The sequence below is a fragment of the Brienomyrus brachyistius genome, chromosome 5, assembly GCF_023856365.1.
Source record: "Brienomyrus brachyistius isolate T26 chromosome 5, BBRACH_0.4, whole genome shotgun sequence".
NCBI classification, from domain to species: domain Eukaryota; kingdom Metazoa; phylum Chordata; class Actinopteri; order Osteoglossiformes; family Mormyridae; genus Brienomyrus; species Brienomyrus brachyistius.
Genome location: NC_064537.1, coordinates 7,605,891 through 7,624,150, shown reverse-complemented (window position 1 = coordinate 7,624,150; position 18,260 = coordinate 7,605,891). Strand labels below are relative to the sequence as shown.

Here is an 18,260-nt window from a genome sequence, read left to right as displayed (position 1 = left end):
GGGATGTAATATTAGTTTTGTGCGTGTCTTTTCCTAGCACAGACGCTCCTGCGCTCTCTTATGACACCCTGAGTAGGCAGTGGGTCTTAGTGTAAAAATATCTATGATTTCAGAGATTCACAATGCAGTATGAAAAGGTATGTGTTCATAAATAATACCATCCGTGGAAAGGTTGCATTTTGATTAGGATTTAGGTTGGAAATAGGTGAGGTGGGACACGCAGCATAGGTTTGCCTATTTTTATTTCAGAATATAGGCTGCCACGTGTAAAATAGGCACTTGTGGGGCAGATACTGTGAGTTGGTGTTGGAATGGGCTATTTAATACTGATATTGGCCACTCAGAGCATGATAGAGGGCTGATTCCATTTGTCCTCCCTGACTGCACCTTTCCAGGATGAAAAGCTCCGCCCCTCCAGTCTGTCCCCGCACCCCATTGGCCAGTCCAACCTGGGAGACCGTTACTCTTCCTGCCTGCTCTTTTCTCAATGAACTGCCATGCAGTTTGATTTACAGGAGTGGCGTGGCAGAGCAGGGGGAACCCGAATGACAAGCAGTGACAATGTCACATCTATCTGTCCAAATTTCTAGCTATCTGTCTATGTTTCCAGTGCAGCTCCTTCTACATTGGTCTCAGCAGGCTTGGTAGAAAAAAGTGACTGGGGGGGCTTAAAGTGAGAGAGGTGAGGGGAGGTAGTTTGCTGGCCAGGTAAGACCTCCCACTCTGACAGAATAATTACATTTTTACATGAACATAAATATATATATAAATATGTAAAAAAAAAAAAAAAAAGCTAGCAGGTCATGACATTTACATGTTATTGTGTGATCGATTGATCTATCTATCCTATCTATCTATCTATCTATCTATCTGTCTGTCTGTCTGTCTATCTATCTATCTATCTATCTATCTATCTGTCTGTCTGTCTATCTAGGTCAGTTCCCTCTCAGCAGGCTTGGTGGAAAAAGAAACGATTGTGATACATCACTTAAGTCACACTAATTAAATGCTGATTGGGTATAATGAACAGTTAAGTCCTACAGAATAAGCAAAGTAAGCCACCTGATTTATAGGGTGATATGTATAAATTTCTCTTTGCCCCCCACGCCCCCATATGCCCCCCACCATCTCCCCGTTCACTTCTGGAAAAGGTTCTTACTCATTCCTTAGATCAGCCGCTTGTCTTTCAAATGCTTCATTAAGGCTCTCATTTAATTACTCCCGGAACTCTGCACCCCCCCCCCCCCCCCCCCGAGGATGGAGGGGCCCCCGTGTTTTCTTCCTAATTGAATGGCAGTCAGTGATGAATCATTAGATGGGATTTGCCGTTCGCTGTTAGAGAAAAAGCCGCTCAGCAGAATGGATGGATTAGGTGGGGGGGCGAGGGGCTGACGTGGCTGGTGGTTTCAGCCAGACTCGCTATTCCCCCCCCCACTACACACACACACGCCTACACACCTCCTCCTCATTCTGGCTGGGCTGACACACCCCAGCTCCACAGTCCCTTCACTCATCTCAAACTAGAACATTCCCCCTCTCCGTCTCGCTCACTCTGCCTCTTTCCTGGTCCTCTTTTCTCCGGCGTAGGCTGTCCTCCCCCCATTTAGTCTCCCTCTGTTATACATTACTATCCTTCATCTGGCTGGCCAAACATTTAGACCGTCCCCGGCTTAGTCCCGTATCGATTTATACAGCAAGCCTACACCGGCGGGCAGCCCCCCGTGGGACTAAAAATGGCAGCCGGCCAGATTTATATGTGTTTCTAACGCCACTGTTGGCCGGCCCACTTTAATAACCCACCCACCACCTGTCACGTGTCAAGGGGCGTGTGTCGGCTCCCTGTGTGGCGGCCGGATTGGGTCAGACGTCAGGCGGGTCAGGGAGCTAATCAAAATACTCGTTTGTGCAGGTATGAAAGCTAGATGTCTGCAAAAAGAAGGGGGAGGTTTCGGATGAGGTTTGCGTGACTGTGCATGTGTGTGTGTGAGTGTGCACTCGTGTGTGTGCGTGAGTGTGCACTCGTGTGTGTGCGTGAGTGTGCACTCGTGTGTGTGCGTGAGTGTGCACTCGTGTGTGTGTGTGAGTGTGTGTGTGTGAGTGTGCACTCGTGTGTGTGCGTGAGTGTGCACTCGTGTGTGTGTGTGAGTGTGCACTCGTGTGTGTGTGTGTGAGTGTGTGTGTGTGAGTGTGCACTCGTGTGTGTGCGTGAGTGTGCACTCGTGTGTGTGCGTGAGTGTGCACTCGTGTGTGTGCGTGAATTTGTTTTTGTAAGTGCTGACCATCCACAGTAGAGTGCTTACTCCACACTAGTGTCCAACCCATTAGCTGAGTCCAGCACAGCAGCCAAACCCACATGCGCCCACCCCCACCCCACATGGCCCCTCCTGGCAGCTTCGTCCCTCCCCGCCATACCATCATCAATCAGCGGATCAATTAATACGCACTCAGTCTTTTTAAAAACAAGCAGGATGGCCAAAAAATGCCAATCTCCTAATTACTGGGGACCAGCTGCAGTCTGTTTGCATCTCTCTCCACTCCCCCCCCTCCCTTTCTTCCTCCCTCTTCAGCTGTAACTGGGTTGACCGGAAGAGCACACTTGTACTCACCTGAGAATTCTGAGCATCACTGCTCATCCTTTCACTCCATGTGTCTCACACGCTTTTCTCCTCTGCAAATTACTCCGTGGCAGCATGTGCTGACCAAAAAGGCCGCGGTGAACAGGTTATATTCACAGCAAATAATTTTAGGGACCCCAGCTGAGTTCTGCAGCTGTAAGTTGTTTTAACATTCAGTCCTTCGTAATGCAGGAACTCGAAGCACATTCAGGTCATTTGCAGCATCTTACACCACCTGCGGTTACACTTGTATTCATAGCTAGATATTTACTGGAAATTTCCATTACGTTGTCTGATTGAGGGTTCAACAGCAAGGCCATTTTCTGCTGCTTCACCGCTATGCAACATGCTGATTATGAGTAAATGATGTCTGATTATGACCGAGTATGGAGTGTGATTATGGCAGAGTATGAAGCAAGGAGTATAATTATGGCAGAGTATGGAGTATGATTATGGCAGAGTATGAAGCAAGGAGTATTATTATGGCAGAATATAGAGTATGATTATGGTAAAATATGGAGTATGGTTATGGCAGAGTATGGAGTACGGAGTATGATTATGGCAGAATATGGAGTATGATTATGGCAAAGTATGGGGTATAATTATAGCAGAATATGGAATATAATTATGGCAGAGTATGGAGTATGGTTCTGGTAGAGTATGTAGTATTATTGTGGCAGAGGTATGGAGACACCCTCACGCTGCTGCCTGACCCTGCACACACCCAGTGTGCTCCATCCGGGGGTGCATTGCCTGTGTGAGCAGCTCACCACCAAGCTCTTTGCAAGATTAATTATATTGTATATGATGTATGTGTATGTAATAATAGTATATATAAACAATATAAAAATGATATATGTGGATATATATATATATATATATACACACACACATACTGTCTGTGCAAAAGTCTTAACCAGTCAAAGGAAATGTTTAAGGGTATTCATCAGGGTAGTTATTGTATATTTGCTCAGAAGAAAATACATTATTTAACATTAGAACATATGCAAATTAGGAGTAACAAAATTAAAAAAATGAATACACTTTCTTCTGTTCAAAAAATGTTACCGATATCTAGTTGGATATTTAGGACCGCACTGCCTCAGGGGCACCTCAGCCATTCCATGTATTTGTATGTATTTCACCACCAGTTCAATTCATTATTTTTAATTAAGGTAGTTTATTAAGTTGGTGAAGTATTGATTAATGAATTGCATGGTTGCTGTGAATGATCTCCGGGGCTGCGTATGGAGCGTATGTTTGTGGTAGGGCGGCATGGTGGTCTCCGCCAGTGTTCCGTGTGGAGTTTGCATGTTCTCCCGTGTCATGGTGGGTTTCCTCTATGTAATCTGATTTCTTCCAGGAGCCCAAAAACATGTCGAGGTTAATTGGGGATGCCAAATTGCCCATAGTTGTGTGTGGGTGAGTGGATGGTATGTGAGTGAAGCCCTGCGATGCATCGGTGCCCCATCCTGGGTAATTCCCTGCCTTGCGCCCATAGGCTCTGGACCCCCCTGAACAGGATTAGCGGTTTCAGAAAATGGATGGGAAGATGGATGTTTGTGATAACTTGATACATATACATCCTGCTCTGCAAAATTTGTCGTGCAGAAAATGTGCAATGAAAATAGACATCCTACTTCAGAAATGTTGGGGTGACGTTAGGCGAGTTTCACAGCAACATGAAGATAATATAAAATATGATTTTCTTTGACTGCTTAAGGCTTTTGCAACATACTGTACAGACAGACACACTTATAAAATTTAATCATTTATTGCCGTTGGTCCTAGACTGAGAAACGCGGGATGACCCTGCACTTTTCCTGCACACGTTCCTTGCCGTTTAAGACCATACCATACACACACTGACACATGAGCCCTCGCGTCGATGGGCACACCAGGCAGCCCTGGGAGTGTGCAGTACTGCTCCTGTATCCTGAGGTCTGATTCCCACTTTCTGGGGCTGTCAGACCACCTGAGCCCAGCTGCCGGTTCAGTCGCGCCCCGCTAAGCGAGACACGGAGCTCCCAAACCGCGCCACAGCAGCGCCTGTGTCATCCCGTCCAGACCGGGTCGCCGTGCCCTCGGTAAGTGGGTTAAAATGCACGGCTCCGCACTGCAGCCCTCCGAGCAGGCTGCTGAGTTTTCCCTCCTTATTTTTTCATTTTGTTTTAATGGCCAATGTACGGACGATACATTTGGCACACCATGCGCTTGTGTGTGTGCATCTCCACCAGCGGGGCCTTCCGGCCATGCCCGAGACCATATCCTCCACTAGACCATGATGCATCTACTGCGTTAGGGCGCATTTGCTTATATGGAAGTACCCGACTTGCAGACAGACCCAGGAGATCTTGTAACCGTGACGATTGTGCAAAGCCATGTGGGTGATGCTAGCTAGAGTGCCAGAGTCACACCATGCGGGGTCTCAGTAGGCGAGCAGCAGATCATCTGAAACATCTGCTGCTCTCCAAGTGGACATGGGGGGGTCCCGTGCCAGGGACAGCCGTCCTGTGGAGAGCCGCCCCAGCTAGCACTCGGCGGGAGTGACCTTCAATGATGCTTGGCGACACCTTTTATGTAGAGTAACACCACTCAGTGTTGTTAAAGCTCAATCAAGGAAAAGAACAGACGTTGGAAGAAAAATCATGAAAGAACAATTAAAATGTTCTTTATTTCTCCCAGTCACAGTGGAAGACATCATTGAAAATATGTTCTACAGATATACCTGAGGGAATTAAAGTACCAGCCAGTAATTTGTGGATGAAACGATTGTCAGGGTGCCAAGATCCTCTCTGTTATCTGTAATAACACCTCTTTACTCTTTCTCTCACTCCTGCCCCTCCATGCTCATCCCTCTTTCCCTCTGTCTTTGTCACTCCTCCGCTCTTTCACTGAGCCTTCTCTTTCGTCACATTCTCTCACTCGCCAAACCTGGCGATCAGCGTTGTGTGTGTGCAGGCTGTGCTAAGCCAATCTGCAGCCACACGTTTCCCGTTGACGTTCGGGTTCTCGCATCTAGAATTAGAGGACTGTTTGTCCGTGGATTGTGGTCATAAGCACAGACACTCACTGGCTGTCTGCAAATGTGAGGCCTTAGTAGATTGTTTTGTGGAAGTAAAAGACTTTTCTTTGCCACCAAAAATATCTTTATTGACATTATTCCTGTATTATTACTTCCTCTGTTCATGTTATTGTCTTTTAAAACATTTTAGTTATAGCAGGTGTCTTCTTTACACTCCATGTAATATTAGTTCCACCCAGGTGAACCATTTCAGATGCTAACCTTAAAATACTTGTGCACAAGATTAACTTGGATTTGTTTTACTTTTACTCACAGCTACCACGTCAGCAATGTTACGGTTTACTATCCGGCTAATTTGAAATCTAATCTGAGTGGTTCCCACCTGGAGCGATAGAAACTTGCGTACAGCTAAAGCAATGATGTGCCACATTAAACAAGGGTGGCGCCGGTTAGAGAACGTGAGTAATGACTGGATCTGGTATGAAAACAAGCCAGCTTGAAACCGGCAGCGGCTCAGTGGAACGTGGAAATGGCTCAGCGTTTTTTTTTTTTAAAAAAAGCGCATCTCGGCTCTGGCAAATTCCTCTTTTCTCCCTTTCTGTGCTCTATTAGCCACCATGCATGTCAGGAAGTAGCAGAAAATCCTCGAATCGTGAGAAACGGCGAGCATCAGCCGTGGGGGGGGGGGGGGGGGGGGGGGAGGACAAACATTCAGGGGCGCGTGGAAAGCAAGCCCATCTGCTGCCGAGGGAAGATTCGCGGCGATAATGCCGCTCCCTCGCTGTCCCGTAAATGGCAGTTTAGGGTTTGCACGGTCCCCTTTGAGCGCACGCAGATTTATAACACGAAGTCTCTTGATTAATTTCCACCACCCTAAGTGCCTCTTCTCTCCTTTTCTACTCTGATGAACGCACAGTACGCAAACCCGCCGTTTCCCTTCGCTGCGCCAGCTATTGCATAAGTCTTCGAAGAAAGCTATTTTTTGTCATTAGTACTTTGCTGACTCTCTTTTTCTAAAGCTGCAGTTTCGGTTATCTGTGAATTATGCATCACGGAGGAGTGCGTGTCTTAGGAACAGTCCCAGTTGGTATTCCAGCTTAGCGTTATCAGCCCGAAATGGCACCGTGAACCGTGCAACGCTAAATGGGCTCTGCTATCAGTACCTATATTAATGCGCAGTTTTCCTGAGCAAAAATCCTTATGTCTGATGAAAAACATAAGCAACATGATTACAGTTTAGGTTTAGCTTGATCAGATTGAATGAATAAAAAAATAATATGCACATAATAATCTGGAGAATGGCAACCCGAACACAATCTACGGATTGTGCAGCGTCTATGCAGCGTATCTGCTGGTTTTACGTTTAGTCCGACTGCCAATCAAAAAATAAGTGTAAGCTCCATAACTTATGTTCACTATAACTCTGTACTGGATAAGCGGTAAACAAGATGGGTGGGTGGAGTTTACTTATGTTTACCATGGTACACAGCTTCTTACTACAGGAAACTGCAGCCTCAGGATACCATACTGGTGGGGTAGCTCCGTCTTCTTGAAGCACCCCCAAGCAAGCCAGCGATCTGTGATGAAAATATCATCCTAGAGTAAAATCCTTGTTGCGCATGTGCCTCTATCTCTGTCCCTCGTCTATGAAGTGTGTGACCTCTCTGGCTTCATGCATCATGTGCGCAAATGAGGGTCTACGGATCTGGAACATATGGAGGAGGTTACGGTCCCGCCACTGTGAGCATGGCTGCCCTTGGCTGTCTGACAGCTGACACTTTGACAGATTGGACCTGTCAATAAATCCCCTCCAACCAGCTGAAATGTTTTAGAGATCGAGTGAAATAGCAAAGCAGAGCATAACGGGTGGATTGTGAGGGAAGGGGTGGAGGGGGGACTCTGTCTGAAAAGCAAGGGGAGAAATTTAACAAGCTCAGGTTTACTTTGAAGGGGTACAGCGACACTCGGCCTGACGCCCTGGCAGGGGGTGCGGCTTGTCGTGCGGCTGCCCTGCCGCCGAACCCATGCCCCCCCTTGGCAAGCTTCATTCGGAATTCACCGGTGGGACTCTTATTGTGGGGGTAGGGTGGGTGTCTAAAAATGAGCAACTTATGGCACAATCTGGACTAAAAGAAACACATGGATCATTTTCTTGTGTCGTGGGGGAAAAACTGATGAAATATCGAGTTGTAGCCTATATATCAACGGGCAACTGTGACCTGGATAGACCATTTCAGCACCCCGGATAGCTCCCAGACACCCCGTGACATTGACGGTTATGGAGCAGGACGGGTACGTGAGTTTCTATATATTTTAATGAGCGGTGAATCGTTCGCAACTACCCTGCTTATGAATGTAAAACGTCCCAAATTGACGAAAGGGATTCGTTTCCCTCTAAATAATGCGATTTTCTTGAGTTTAGTTGCTGATTACCAATATTGCTAAAAGAATGAGTTGGTTCATATTTGACGCCTGTCACATCTGCGTGGATGATGGATGAATGGATCAAAAGGAGTTTCACGCTTCATCGGGCCGCACAGCGATGGGTTTGCGGCGCATGCAGGGCTGGGGCGATGGGGTCGTTGTACTAATAATTTGTGCTCTCTCACCCCCTATCCCGTGGGAAACCTCGAATCAGATCCGTTTAAGTACGTATATAAACTACACATGGAGGATGCTTCCGAGGGAAAAATCCGATTCGGGCCTTTCAAAAATAGCCTTCATAAGCTCCTGCTGGTCCCAGTCACCATTTCAATTGGAGTCGACCATAACGGTAGGAAAAATATAATTAAGCATGCAAACAACAGTCGTCCTTGAACTGCGTACTGTGCAGGCAAGCAACTTACGTGTCGTATTGTATTCGTTTATACGTTATATTTGAGCGAACATCCGCTTCTTGGTAAACGTTGATTTCCTCAATTAGGTTAACAAGCTCCATTTCGTAAATTGTCTGTATGAGATTTTTATTAGAGAATTATTCTTCATTGTAGGATTAAATGAAAAGTTTCTAAAATAAACCATTATTAAGAGCTGGCTACGGTTTTTTGTAATTACGTTTATGCCGTAGATATCACAAATGTAAATGAAATACTTGTAAGAAAATCTGGGTTGAGTAAATCTGGATGATATGAGCTTTGGCGTATAAAGACGCGGCAGTATGCTTCGAAAACAGAGGTGGGAGTCGTGAGATGTGATTATCTGAAGATCTGCTTTAAGCAGATTTTGCGATTGCTCAACTGCAACTCAACCATGAAACAAGAAAATAATAGCAAACAGGTAAGAAAATAATTGCCATCATATGTGTAAACCATGCTATTCTCCATGAGACATTTTATCCATATTGCAGTTTTTATAATATTATTGAATCAAAATTCTAACATCAGAAGCCTGTTTCTCTTGACACTTAAACCACGTTATGTTCTAGTGTGAGCCAGTTTGATTCTCCTGGAAAGAGCGAACGCGCCTGAAGCCGGGGCTATATAGAAATAAAAATAAATGAACGTTATTCTGGGAATATCTCACATATCCAAATATGTCCACGGCTAAGAATAGTCCACGCTGCCTGTGCATTATTTCTGAGCGTAGGGGTCCCCAGAGATAACCCCCCCCCCCCCCCCCCCAAACAGACACATACTACGGAATTAATAACGGGTTGTGTTAATGACAGCCCGTCCAGTAACACGCGTAATTTGGAAATCTGACGGGGTTTTTTCCCAGACCACTGAAAAATACGAAACCGCACTCACGGCCCAAAATACCGATTGTCTTTGCCCCCAGTCTTTCGACAATGCACTGTTTTTATTCAGATCGATGGCTGAGTAAATGCAAAAGGTGACAGCATGTTGATACCGGTGGGGCCTCTGTTGAGTGGAATCGCTGAATTAAATTTATAGCTCCGTCGAAATGGCAGAGAGGCGAGCGAGTTATTTGGTCTGATGCTCCGGCTCCTTGCGGAAACATTTAGGCGGAGCTGATGAAGGAAGAAGCTACAGGAATCAGTGGGAGGCGCGGGCATCATGTGCCGTAAGAGTTGGCTTCAGGATGGTTTCAGGAACCTCCGACAGGGTTAAATCGATCAGATGCTCCTTGTAGGCGAACCTGCCAACTGATCGGAGCGCATCGCGTTTCCTCGTCTGTTTCCCCCCTTTTCTTCCTCTTTTTTTGCCTTGGCTGATGTCGAAGGAAGGCAGAAAGCCCACGGGGGCGCTGGACCGCGACTAGTAAAAGCGAAGCAGGCGGAGCGGAGCAGTACGGCCGGGCTAGGGGGGCGGGGGACCGTGCGGGGCGGGGGCGGCTTACGGTTCCTCTGTTGCTCTCTGTCTGGTGGCGGAGGGACGCACGATGTTGCGAGACACTTAAGTAGTTTGCCACCGTCTCCTCAGGTTTTTATGATGCTACTTACGGCGACCTCAGTGCTACTTTCTCGGGGTTTTTTTAAGCCTGGATTTTTCTACCGACCCCGGAGAGCCGATGATGACCGAAAGGCATAACCCGTCTGTCCAGCGAAAGGAAACGAAACGCAACAACGTGTCTTCTTTTATAGAAAAGTGAACAAAAAAACAAGATCCGCGCATCCATAGAGGCGATCCGCGTCGACGTGAAACACCATTCAACAAATGTTTGATCGGTCCAGGGAGAGCCGATTTTCTATGGACTGGAGGAAAGAAAAAAAACATTAAAACATTCCGGATGTTAATGAAATATTAATGCAACGTTTTTGTATAAAAAAAATCCAAGATGCTGAGTTGAGGAAAATTACGATTTGTTAACGTTTTAATGCACCGTTTGTATTATTGATTTTATTTTTATCTAGTTATTGCTTGTTAATCGTTTTGTGATGACTGTTTTTTTTTAAATAAGGCTCCTACTGGCTTCCCGTCGGATGAAAAATGTCCGTGTTGAGGAAAGATGAACTCATCTAAGAAGTTTAAGTGAAATACGTTGGAAATACACTTTTTTCCCCGTAAACGGCACAGAAGACGGACTGTACTGCACTAACGCCCAGACCGACAGCCGCCAATCAACCAGCCAGCCATACCGTGACAATTTTATTTAGTAATTTAATTGAAAAGTTGCACTATTCGCATACAAAAACAGGGAAAGCTTCTACCGTCATTCGGTCTCAGATGAGATCGACTGGAAGGACGTAACATTTGTATGTTTAAGTCCTGGAGCAGAAAGGATGTAATGTGGTGTGGATGCATTGAGTGCTCCTCTCCATCTCGGCTGCTTCGTAACGATTGGCGTTTGGTGTCCGTAGAATGGCGCGGTTTGGAGACGAGGGACCGGCCAGGTACGGCGGCGGACCTGGCCAGGGCGGCTCTGGCCGCGGCGGCGCCGGCGGCGGCGGCAGCAGGCAGGGCGGCCCGCCGGGAGCCCAGAGGATGTATAAGCAGTCGATGGCCCAGCGAGCCCGTACCATGGCCCTTTACAACCCCATACCGGTCCGGCAGAGCTGCCTTACAGTCAACCGGTCCCTCTTTCTCTTCAGCGAGGACAACGTGGTGAGAAAATACGCCAAAAAGATCACCGAATGGCCATATCCTTTTTCTTTTTCCCACCCAGATGCCAGATGCCCCCTCCTCCCCCCGGGGTTAAGGTACAGTATTGCTTGGATCAGTCTGCACGACGCTGTCAGCTGGGAATCCTAATCCCGAAAGCATACGCCGAGTCTTTAATTACAGGCCGATGCGATAATTAACTTATAACGTGTTTTGACACTTGATTCGTACGAGGAGTGTCTTTTAAATGGAATTTTAGTGTGTTGCTGTGTCGATGTGATCGCTGGCGGGTGTTCTTTCCCTCGTCGTGCTCCACGCCGTGGAGGGCGAGGGCGCCAACTGCATAAGCAGCAGAGGTGCCATTTAAAGCGCTCCATCAAAGGGGAGTCTGTCTGTCTCATTAATCACAATATTTAGACGCCTGTCCCCGTCGATGGTACCTATTTCTTTTCCGTCGATCACTGCGTGCATTTTGTTGCATCTCAGTGCCAGTATTAAACATTTCATTGCAATCCAGCTACACCGTTTTCAGGAGATCCCCTGTTTCTCAGGCTGTTGTAGTAGGCAAGGGGGTGGGGGTTCCTCTGGATTTTACGCCCCCACTATGCCACTCATCTTCCATATTTTTTATGCAAGTTGGTGCATGCGCACACATCGATGTGTGTGGAGAGAACACAGGTGACGTGTGAGACACACTTTGTGACTCGTACCAGCCACACTCAGCTGAACGGGGGGCTCCATCATGCGGAGGGTGGCCACCAGCTGCTGGGGGGGGGGGGGGGGGGGCGCAGGCTCATCTGCTGATGTCAGCACGTGCGAGGCTTGGCATCGAATGGGAGAGGCAGTCAGCAGGAAGGCAGAATGGGCGCAGGTGTGTATATATATATATATATATATATATATATATATATATATATATTATATATATATATATATATTTCATTTTTTTTGCTAATATAGCAGTGTGGGGGTTTGGGTGGGTATGATGTACAGGTGGTCTTGGGCATCCGGCTGTGGGTGGATGCCTGTATGTGTGTCAGAGTTTTTTGCTTCCTGACTGACAGCAAGCGTGAGAAGTTCCCAGTGGGCAGATGGGCAGTTGGTGTCCTACACTGTACAGTTAATCTCCTCTTTGCAGCTTAAATGCCTTCCTCATGGCTGGAGGTTTCTGGCCCTCATTCAAATTCCAGGTTTGAAAGTCTTGAATTTCAGCCACTTTTTCCTGCTAATCATCAAGGGCATTTAAGCTCCTCACTTTTTTAGGGGAATCCAAGGGACAGCTGTGTCCCTCTAGTGTTGGAAATTGCTCATGTATTACATTTACATCACATTTAATTAACAGAAACTTTTATCCTAAGCGAATTATAGCTGAGAATGTAGGATCAGCCACTTCCTGGAGCAAGGGTCTTGCTCAAAGGGTCCAACTTTGACATCGCCGGCCATAGGATTTGAACCTGCAGCCTTCCTTTTATGGATACAGAGGCCTTATCCACACACCGGTCATGTGATATAGTATATAATTTATAATGTTTGGGTTTCAGTTTGGCTTTACTCACCTTATGGTGACATCAAAGGGTGGATTGTCATGTGACCATTCTTTGAAGTGCTTTGTTTTTTCCGGATCCTGACGAAACACTGGCTGTTGGTATACACTGGTGTTTTCCGACACGGTCCTTGGGGACCTACAGACAGACCATGTTTTCGCTCCCTCTCAGGTCTTTGCCAGACAGTTCATTGGGAGCTGGGCGGTAGCAAAAACGTGGGCCATCTGTGGGACCCCGAGGACTGCGTTAGAAAACACTGGCATAGACTGACAGTCCTACTAAAACAAAGAATGCTCAAAATTCTCAATTTTTGATTGACAGGCACTCATTGAGCTGTCCACGCTAAAGACTGGGCCAGTGCGACAAGTCATGCCAGCTGGTGAGAGTGGAAATCAATCGATGTTTTGCAACTGAACACCTTACAGTTTATCAAACTAAAAATAGTCCACTGGAATTCTCCTTTTGAGTTTGGCCAAGAAATAGGTTGTAATTTGAGTTTATCTGGGTTCTCTCTAGTAAACGCTGTCGCAAGTTCTTTTGTGCTACAAAAGTTCATGTCACGGTATGGAGGCATGTTGGCATCCTAATGCCTCTGAAGTCGCGGGTTCGAAAGCAGTTCCACTTTTTCTGGCTGTGGATCCGGCATGTTCCCCTCATGCTTGCCCAATTGGACACTCGCAGTCCAAGCGTGAGGCTGATCGAACCAACGACTTGGAATCGGCCCAAGTCGGTAAGTGCGTGTATGTATTAGCGCCCTCCGATGGTCCTTTTGGCCATCACGCTTCCTGGGAGCGCCTCAGCTTCACTGTGTCCCAGAATGCATCAGGGGTTCCTGAAGATAATCGGATAGATGCCTTCCTTTTTCTCTCTTGACTGGATGCCAGGTTTTTCACACAATGGAAGTCGATTAGTATTGTGGGGCTTATTAGAGTTTCAGGCCCCGTAAATCTGCCCCTCCCACATCTTCATTATTACATTCTTTCTGACTGGTAACCGTATTGTGAATCGAGATGTGCTCGTGGTATTTGATACGGCTGAAGGAACTTCATCAGCTCTAATGTGGCCAAACAGCAGGAGGAAGGAAGTAGCCTTGTAGCCAGACAGCAAGACTGCCCCCTAGGGGTGGAGAGGGGTAGAGTGATAAGGGAGGGTTGTGGACGTGTCAGAGGGAGACTGTGTTCCTGCATGTCTGCGGCACTGTACTGGACATCACTCTGTGACCATCTGTTAGCACATTACTTCACTGGGCATCGGGTTTCTCCAAGGGAGAGGCACATGTTGTGGATTTGGCAGTGCTCTTGGTTGCACGTGTGGGACAGTGGTTCCAAACAAATGAAAAGGATGGGCTGCCATCACTGCCCTAAGGGCGGGTCTGTGGAAAGGAGGCATCTGGTCGGGCATGAAATCCAAAAAAGATATAGGACAGGGCAGGGAGAGCAAAGCCACACCCAGCTCTGGGCAGGGGAGCAAGGCCACACCCAGCTCAGGGCAGGGAGAGCAAAGCCACACCCAGCTCTGGGCAGGGGAGCAAGGCCACACCCAGCTCAGGGCAGGGGAGCAAAGCCACACCCAGCTCAGGGCAGGGGAGCAAGGCCACACCCAGCTCAGGGCAGGGGGGCAAGGCCACACCCAGCTCAGGGCAGGGGAGCAAAATCTGGTGTCTGATGGCAGCACACAGTATGGCGGTCAGGGAAACTGGCTCTGTGACCAGGTTGTTTTTGGTTCACATCCCTATAGGGGTGGTCCCTATCAAGTCAGTGTCCTTAAAACGAACGCCTACGGAAAATTCTTTTGACAGATCTGCTTGCCAATCAGCCACTCAGTGTAGCACATTTTGAATTGATGACTTTAGATGGGTTTGCCCAGTATACTACACCTCTCTGTATGACTGACCTGCCGTTGATCACCTTCACATAAAAGGGGGAGGATAGAGGAATGGGGGATATGTAAGTATGAGGGTGTTGGGTGTTGGGGTCCAGCCATCTTGGCTCTGCTCCCAAACCCTCCATTTTGACCTTTATTGGCCCAGTTTTCTCAAAACCTGTTCCCAGAGGTTGGGGGTCGGGGCTGTCATTACTTCTGACGTTTACCCAGCCCTGTCATCCTCATCAGGAGGGTTAGACAGCCACGGTCGGTGGGTAGGGAGACTGGAGCTGGAAGGGAGAGGAGAAGCAGAGCCTGCACTGCCTTGGATAGGCTCCGCCCTTGCCTGCCGCCATCTGTCTGCTCCATCAGGCACCAGTGCCAGTTCTGGGTCAGGCCCAGAGCCCGGGTGTGTGGGGGGGGGGCGTTACCTGAATGGCCGGTGTGTGAGCGGCCAAGCCTGTCATGTTGACGTCCATCAGATCTGACGTTTGAGACTAATAAGCTTTTTTTTTTCCAAGATTGCTTCTATGAATGTGACTGCACTCCTGTCAGCAATATCGAGAGGTAATATCTCGGTGTTCTTCTGTAATGTGTCCGGTAAGCGTCCGCCCTGGACATTTATGAGCTGGTTACAGAAAACAGCGGCTGTTTATCTGCCGGGCAGATCAAAGCATTAGTCGACTGACAACACGGCATTTGCCGCCGATTTTCCAGGCCATGCTAGGATGTTCCTTCCTTGATGACAGCAGTCTTCCCGCTCTCTGTCTCTTCTTCTACCCTGCCTCTGACTTCTTTCTCTCTCTCCTCTTCCTCCCTTTCTCCTCCGTGCCTGGCAAGTTTTCACGGTGTGATGACAGGGGGGGCCAAGAGATGCACTAAGCATGACTTGAAAATCTGCCTCGTAGCATGAGTAAGAGGCGACAGGTTGAGGAATGTATTTAATTACAGTACGCTTAATTACTTTTGCTCTGGTGAATGTTCTAGAGCATAGAGGTTGCATCTGTTAATGGAGAAAGATGTAGGCAGCTTTAGACCGGACGGGCGTGACTTCCATGGTTTACAGTTCCCGCGGGAGGAGGAAACGCCACGTGCGGACGTCATGAACATTACTGAGTGGCACGTTGGTGAAAATCACAGCTGTGGCGCTGATTCCAAACCCGACGTTCTTATTTCTCATTTTCATTTGAGTAAGAGGAGGATTCAACTGTAGCCCAAACTCTTCCCATAATGCACTGGGAGTTTGGATCTCATGAGCTGACTGGGCTTCTATACCATGTGGGCGATAAGCACTGTGCAGGTCTCGCCCCTTCGGACCTTGGTGTCTGGGTGGGGTGGGTTCAGTGGGGGGCGGCTTATTTGGTGTGTGACGGTAAATGGGTGTCTGACCATCCATCCATCTTAACCTGTACCTTAACTTCTGGGGGTTGGGGGGGGGTTGCCTTTGCCTTTAGCTGTTTATTTCTGAGGGGGCTCAGTCTTGTGGGAGAGACGGCAGAAGGGAAAACAAGGAAGGATGAGCGAGAGAGACAGAAACAGACAGAGAGAGAGAAAGAGAGAGAGAGTCATGAGCCAGAGTTTTCTCTCCCGTGTGCAGATAGTGATCTACATTGAATCTGCAGAGTCTAAATTATTTATTGGCTTGTCTCCAGCTACAGCCCAGATCGGCTTCTGCGATCAGACCACCGTGCAAACGACGGTTCTGCTCCCAGTGCTGATATCTGACAGGTCGGGGACGTGGAAACAGGAACGTGAAGCCCATTGGGCTTTATCTGGAAGATGCTTTTAATGCAACAAAGCACAGCAGTACATCCCCCTAGGGCACAAAACACAAAGCGGGGGGATAAATTGCACATAGAGGCAGCTGCATGGCCATAGAAGACTCACCAGCTGATCTGTGAGTTCAGGTAAACGGGATTCGACAGGGGAAAATGCTGGTGCCTATTAGCAGGTAGGGATCTCGCTTGACTCCTGGCTGTAGTCCTCAGCCAAGCATCCCTGTGGCATCCCCGTTGATGAACCTTTTGTTACCCTAACTTGTCCCTCTAACGTAAATAAACCGGACGTCGATAATATCGATATCATTTACTGAGCCCAAGCAGGAAATTCTGGAAAAAGAAACATTTAATCTTTAGTAGAAAAGGAGACACGCACTTCATATGGACGGAGCGGCCGAGAACGGGAATGAAACCCCTGACCGTTAGCTGACGTAGCTACGGCGTCGTTTTTAAAGAAGCAGCCGCAAGCTGAAGCTCAGGATCCTCTGACTGCTGCTTGGGGGTTTCACGTTTGGCCACAATCTGGGGGTGTCCGCAAAGGCCCCCCCCCCCCACCATGGTAAGCCTCTGGGAAAGACACACGGTTGATGCATGTACAGTTTTGTGCAGGCGCTGTGACAGTCACGGTTTGATGGCCGCTTTCTGGCGGAATGAAAGCTAGCGATTGGGCCGCAGTCGGGGCCCTGGTATTCTGAGCACAGCGTGGAGCACGTGTCCTGTTCCCCCCACCTCCCCCGTGGTCCTCAGCTTCTCTCTCTCTCACGCCCTCGCTGTCACTGTTTTGGGTATATCCCCGCTCCGTTACCGGGGTGATGGAATCTGCAGCTCTTGTCTCCCGCCCCTCCCCCCCCCAGCACTATCGCCTGCCTGCTGCCATCTGTATCGCACTTCCTCATGTGTTGCTCTTCTACTCGGCTCGTCGCCGCTCCGCCTCTCCGATTCAGCATCCTCCACCCCCCTTCCTCCTCCCTCAGCCTTCGTCTTCTCCTTTTCTCTTTTCCAGTTCCAGTTCTCTGTGTCACGCCCTTTTCGCTGTTGTTTTTTTCTCCACCTGCCTCGCTCCATCTCCTTCTTGCTCCATCGTGCTCTCCGCCCTTTACTCTCCTTCTCTCGCGTTTCATGAGGATGCAGGGCAGCCATTTGAGTCCTGCCCATTACCAACCCCACCCCCCCATCTCTCTCTGTCACTCTCTCCCTGCCCGTGTGCTCCCACTGTTCTGCTCCCACCTGCTCTCTAGCGCCCCCCTCTGGCAGCAATCCCTGCTCATTTGCTTCTACTCAGACATGTCATGGTGCTGGAAGAGGAAGGAGTGAGGGGGTGGGGGATGGGGGGAGAATTGATTTAGCACCCCCATGGGGATGAAGTATGTTTCTTGCTGTGTGTGGATGATGCTGTCCGTAGTGTCTCATGAGAGGATACTTACTATGTGTTTTGAAGCCTCCAGGGCTTCTGGTAATAGCTTGCTTTGCTGATAGTTTGCCGAAGGATCCTTTATTTGACTGGATCGGTGTTCTGTACACGACAGCAAAGAGGCAATCACATACACCCACCTAGTGGGTGCCATTCACATGTTTGAACAGCAGGAGGCGCTGTTGCTAGTGTGCCTGCCCTCTCATAAGTTTTGGGGCGGCTAATGGGTTGGAACGACAGAGAGGAATCCGTTGCTTGCTTTGCTCCGCGACGCAGCCCGCAGCGAATCGGAGCCGTTTGTCTCTGGCGGGGAAGGATAACACTGGTGTGTGTGCGCTGCGGTCGGCGTGATGTATGGTCTTCGTGGGCCGTGTAGAGAAGCACAGCCGCAGCCCTGGCGGTTTCAGATCGTCGCAGAGGATGTGAAGAGCAGAAAGCGGGTGTGTAACAGCATTAAATGATGCACTGCTGGGGATCCAGGTGAAGAGCAGCGGGTGCCAGATGTTAAACCGTACTTAACAGC

General features: G+C 48.4%; 1 protein-coding gene across 17 annotated transcripts in view; it reads left to right on the top strand.

The window, feature by feature from the left end:
- The first annotated feature begins 10,900 nt into the window (after positions 1-10,900).
- LOC125742189 (voltage-dependent P/Q-type calcium channel subunit alpha-1A-like) overlaps positions 10,901-18,260 on the top strand; it is an 85,348-nt gene continuing 77,988 nt past the window's right edge. For all 17 annotated transcript variants that reach the window (XR_007398043.1, XR_007398035.1, XR_007398034.1 and 14 more), the window contains exon 1: positions 10,901-11,179. Coding sequence is in view for 7 of the 17 variants with exons in the window: in XM_049013940.1 (XP_048869897.1) it covers positions 10,902-11,179 (278 nt within the window). In the remaining 10 variants the exon portion in view is untranslated. The remainder of the gene's footprint in view (positions 11,180-18,260) is intronic.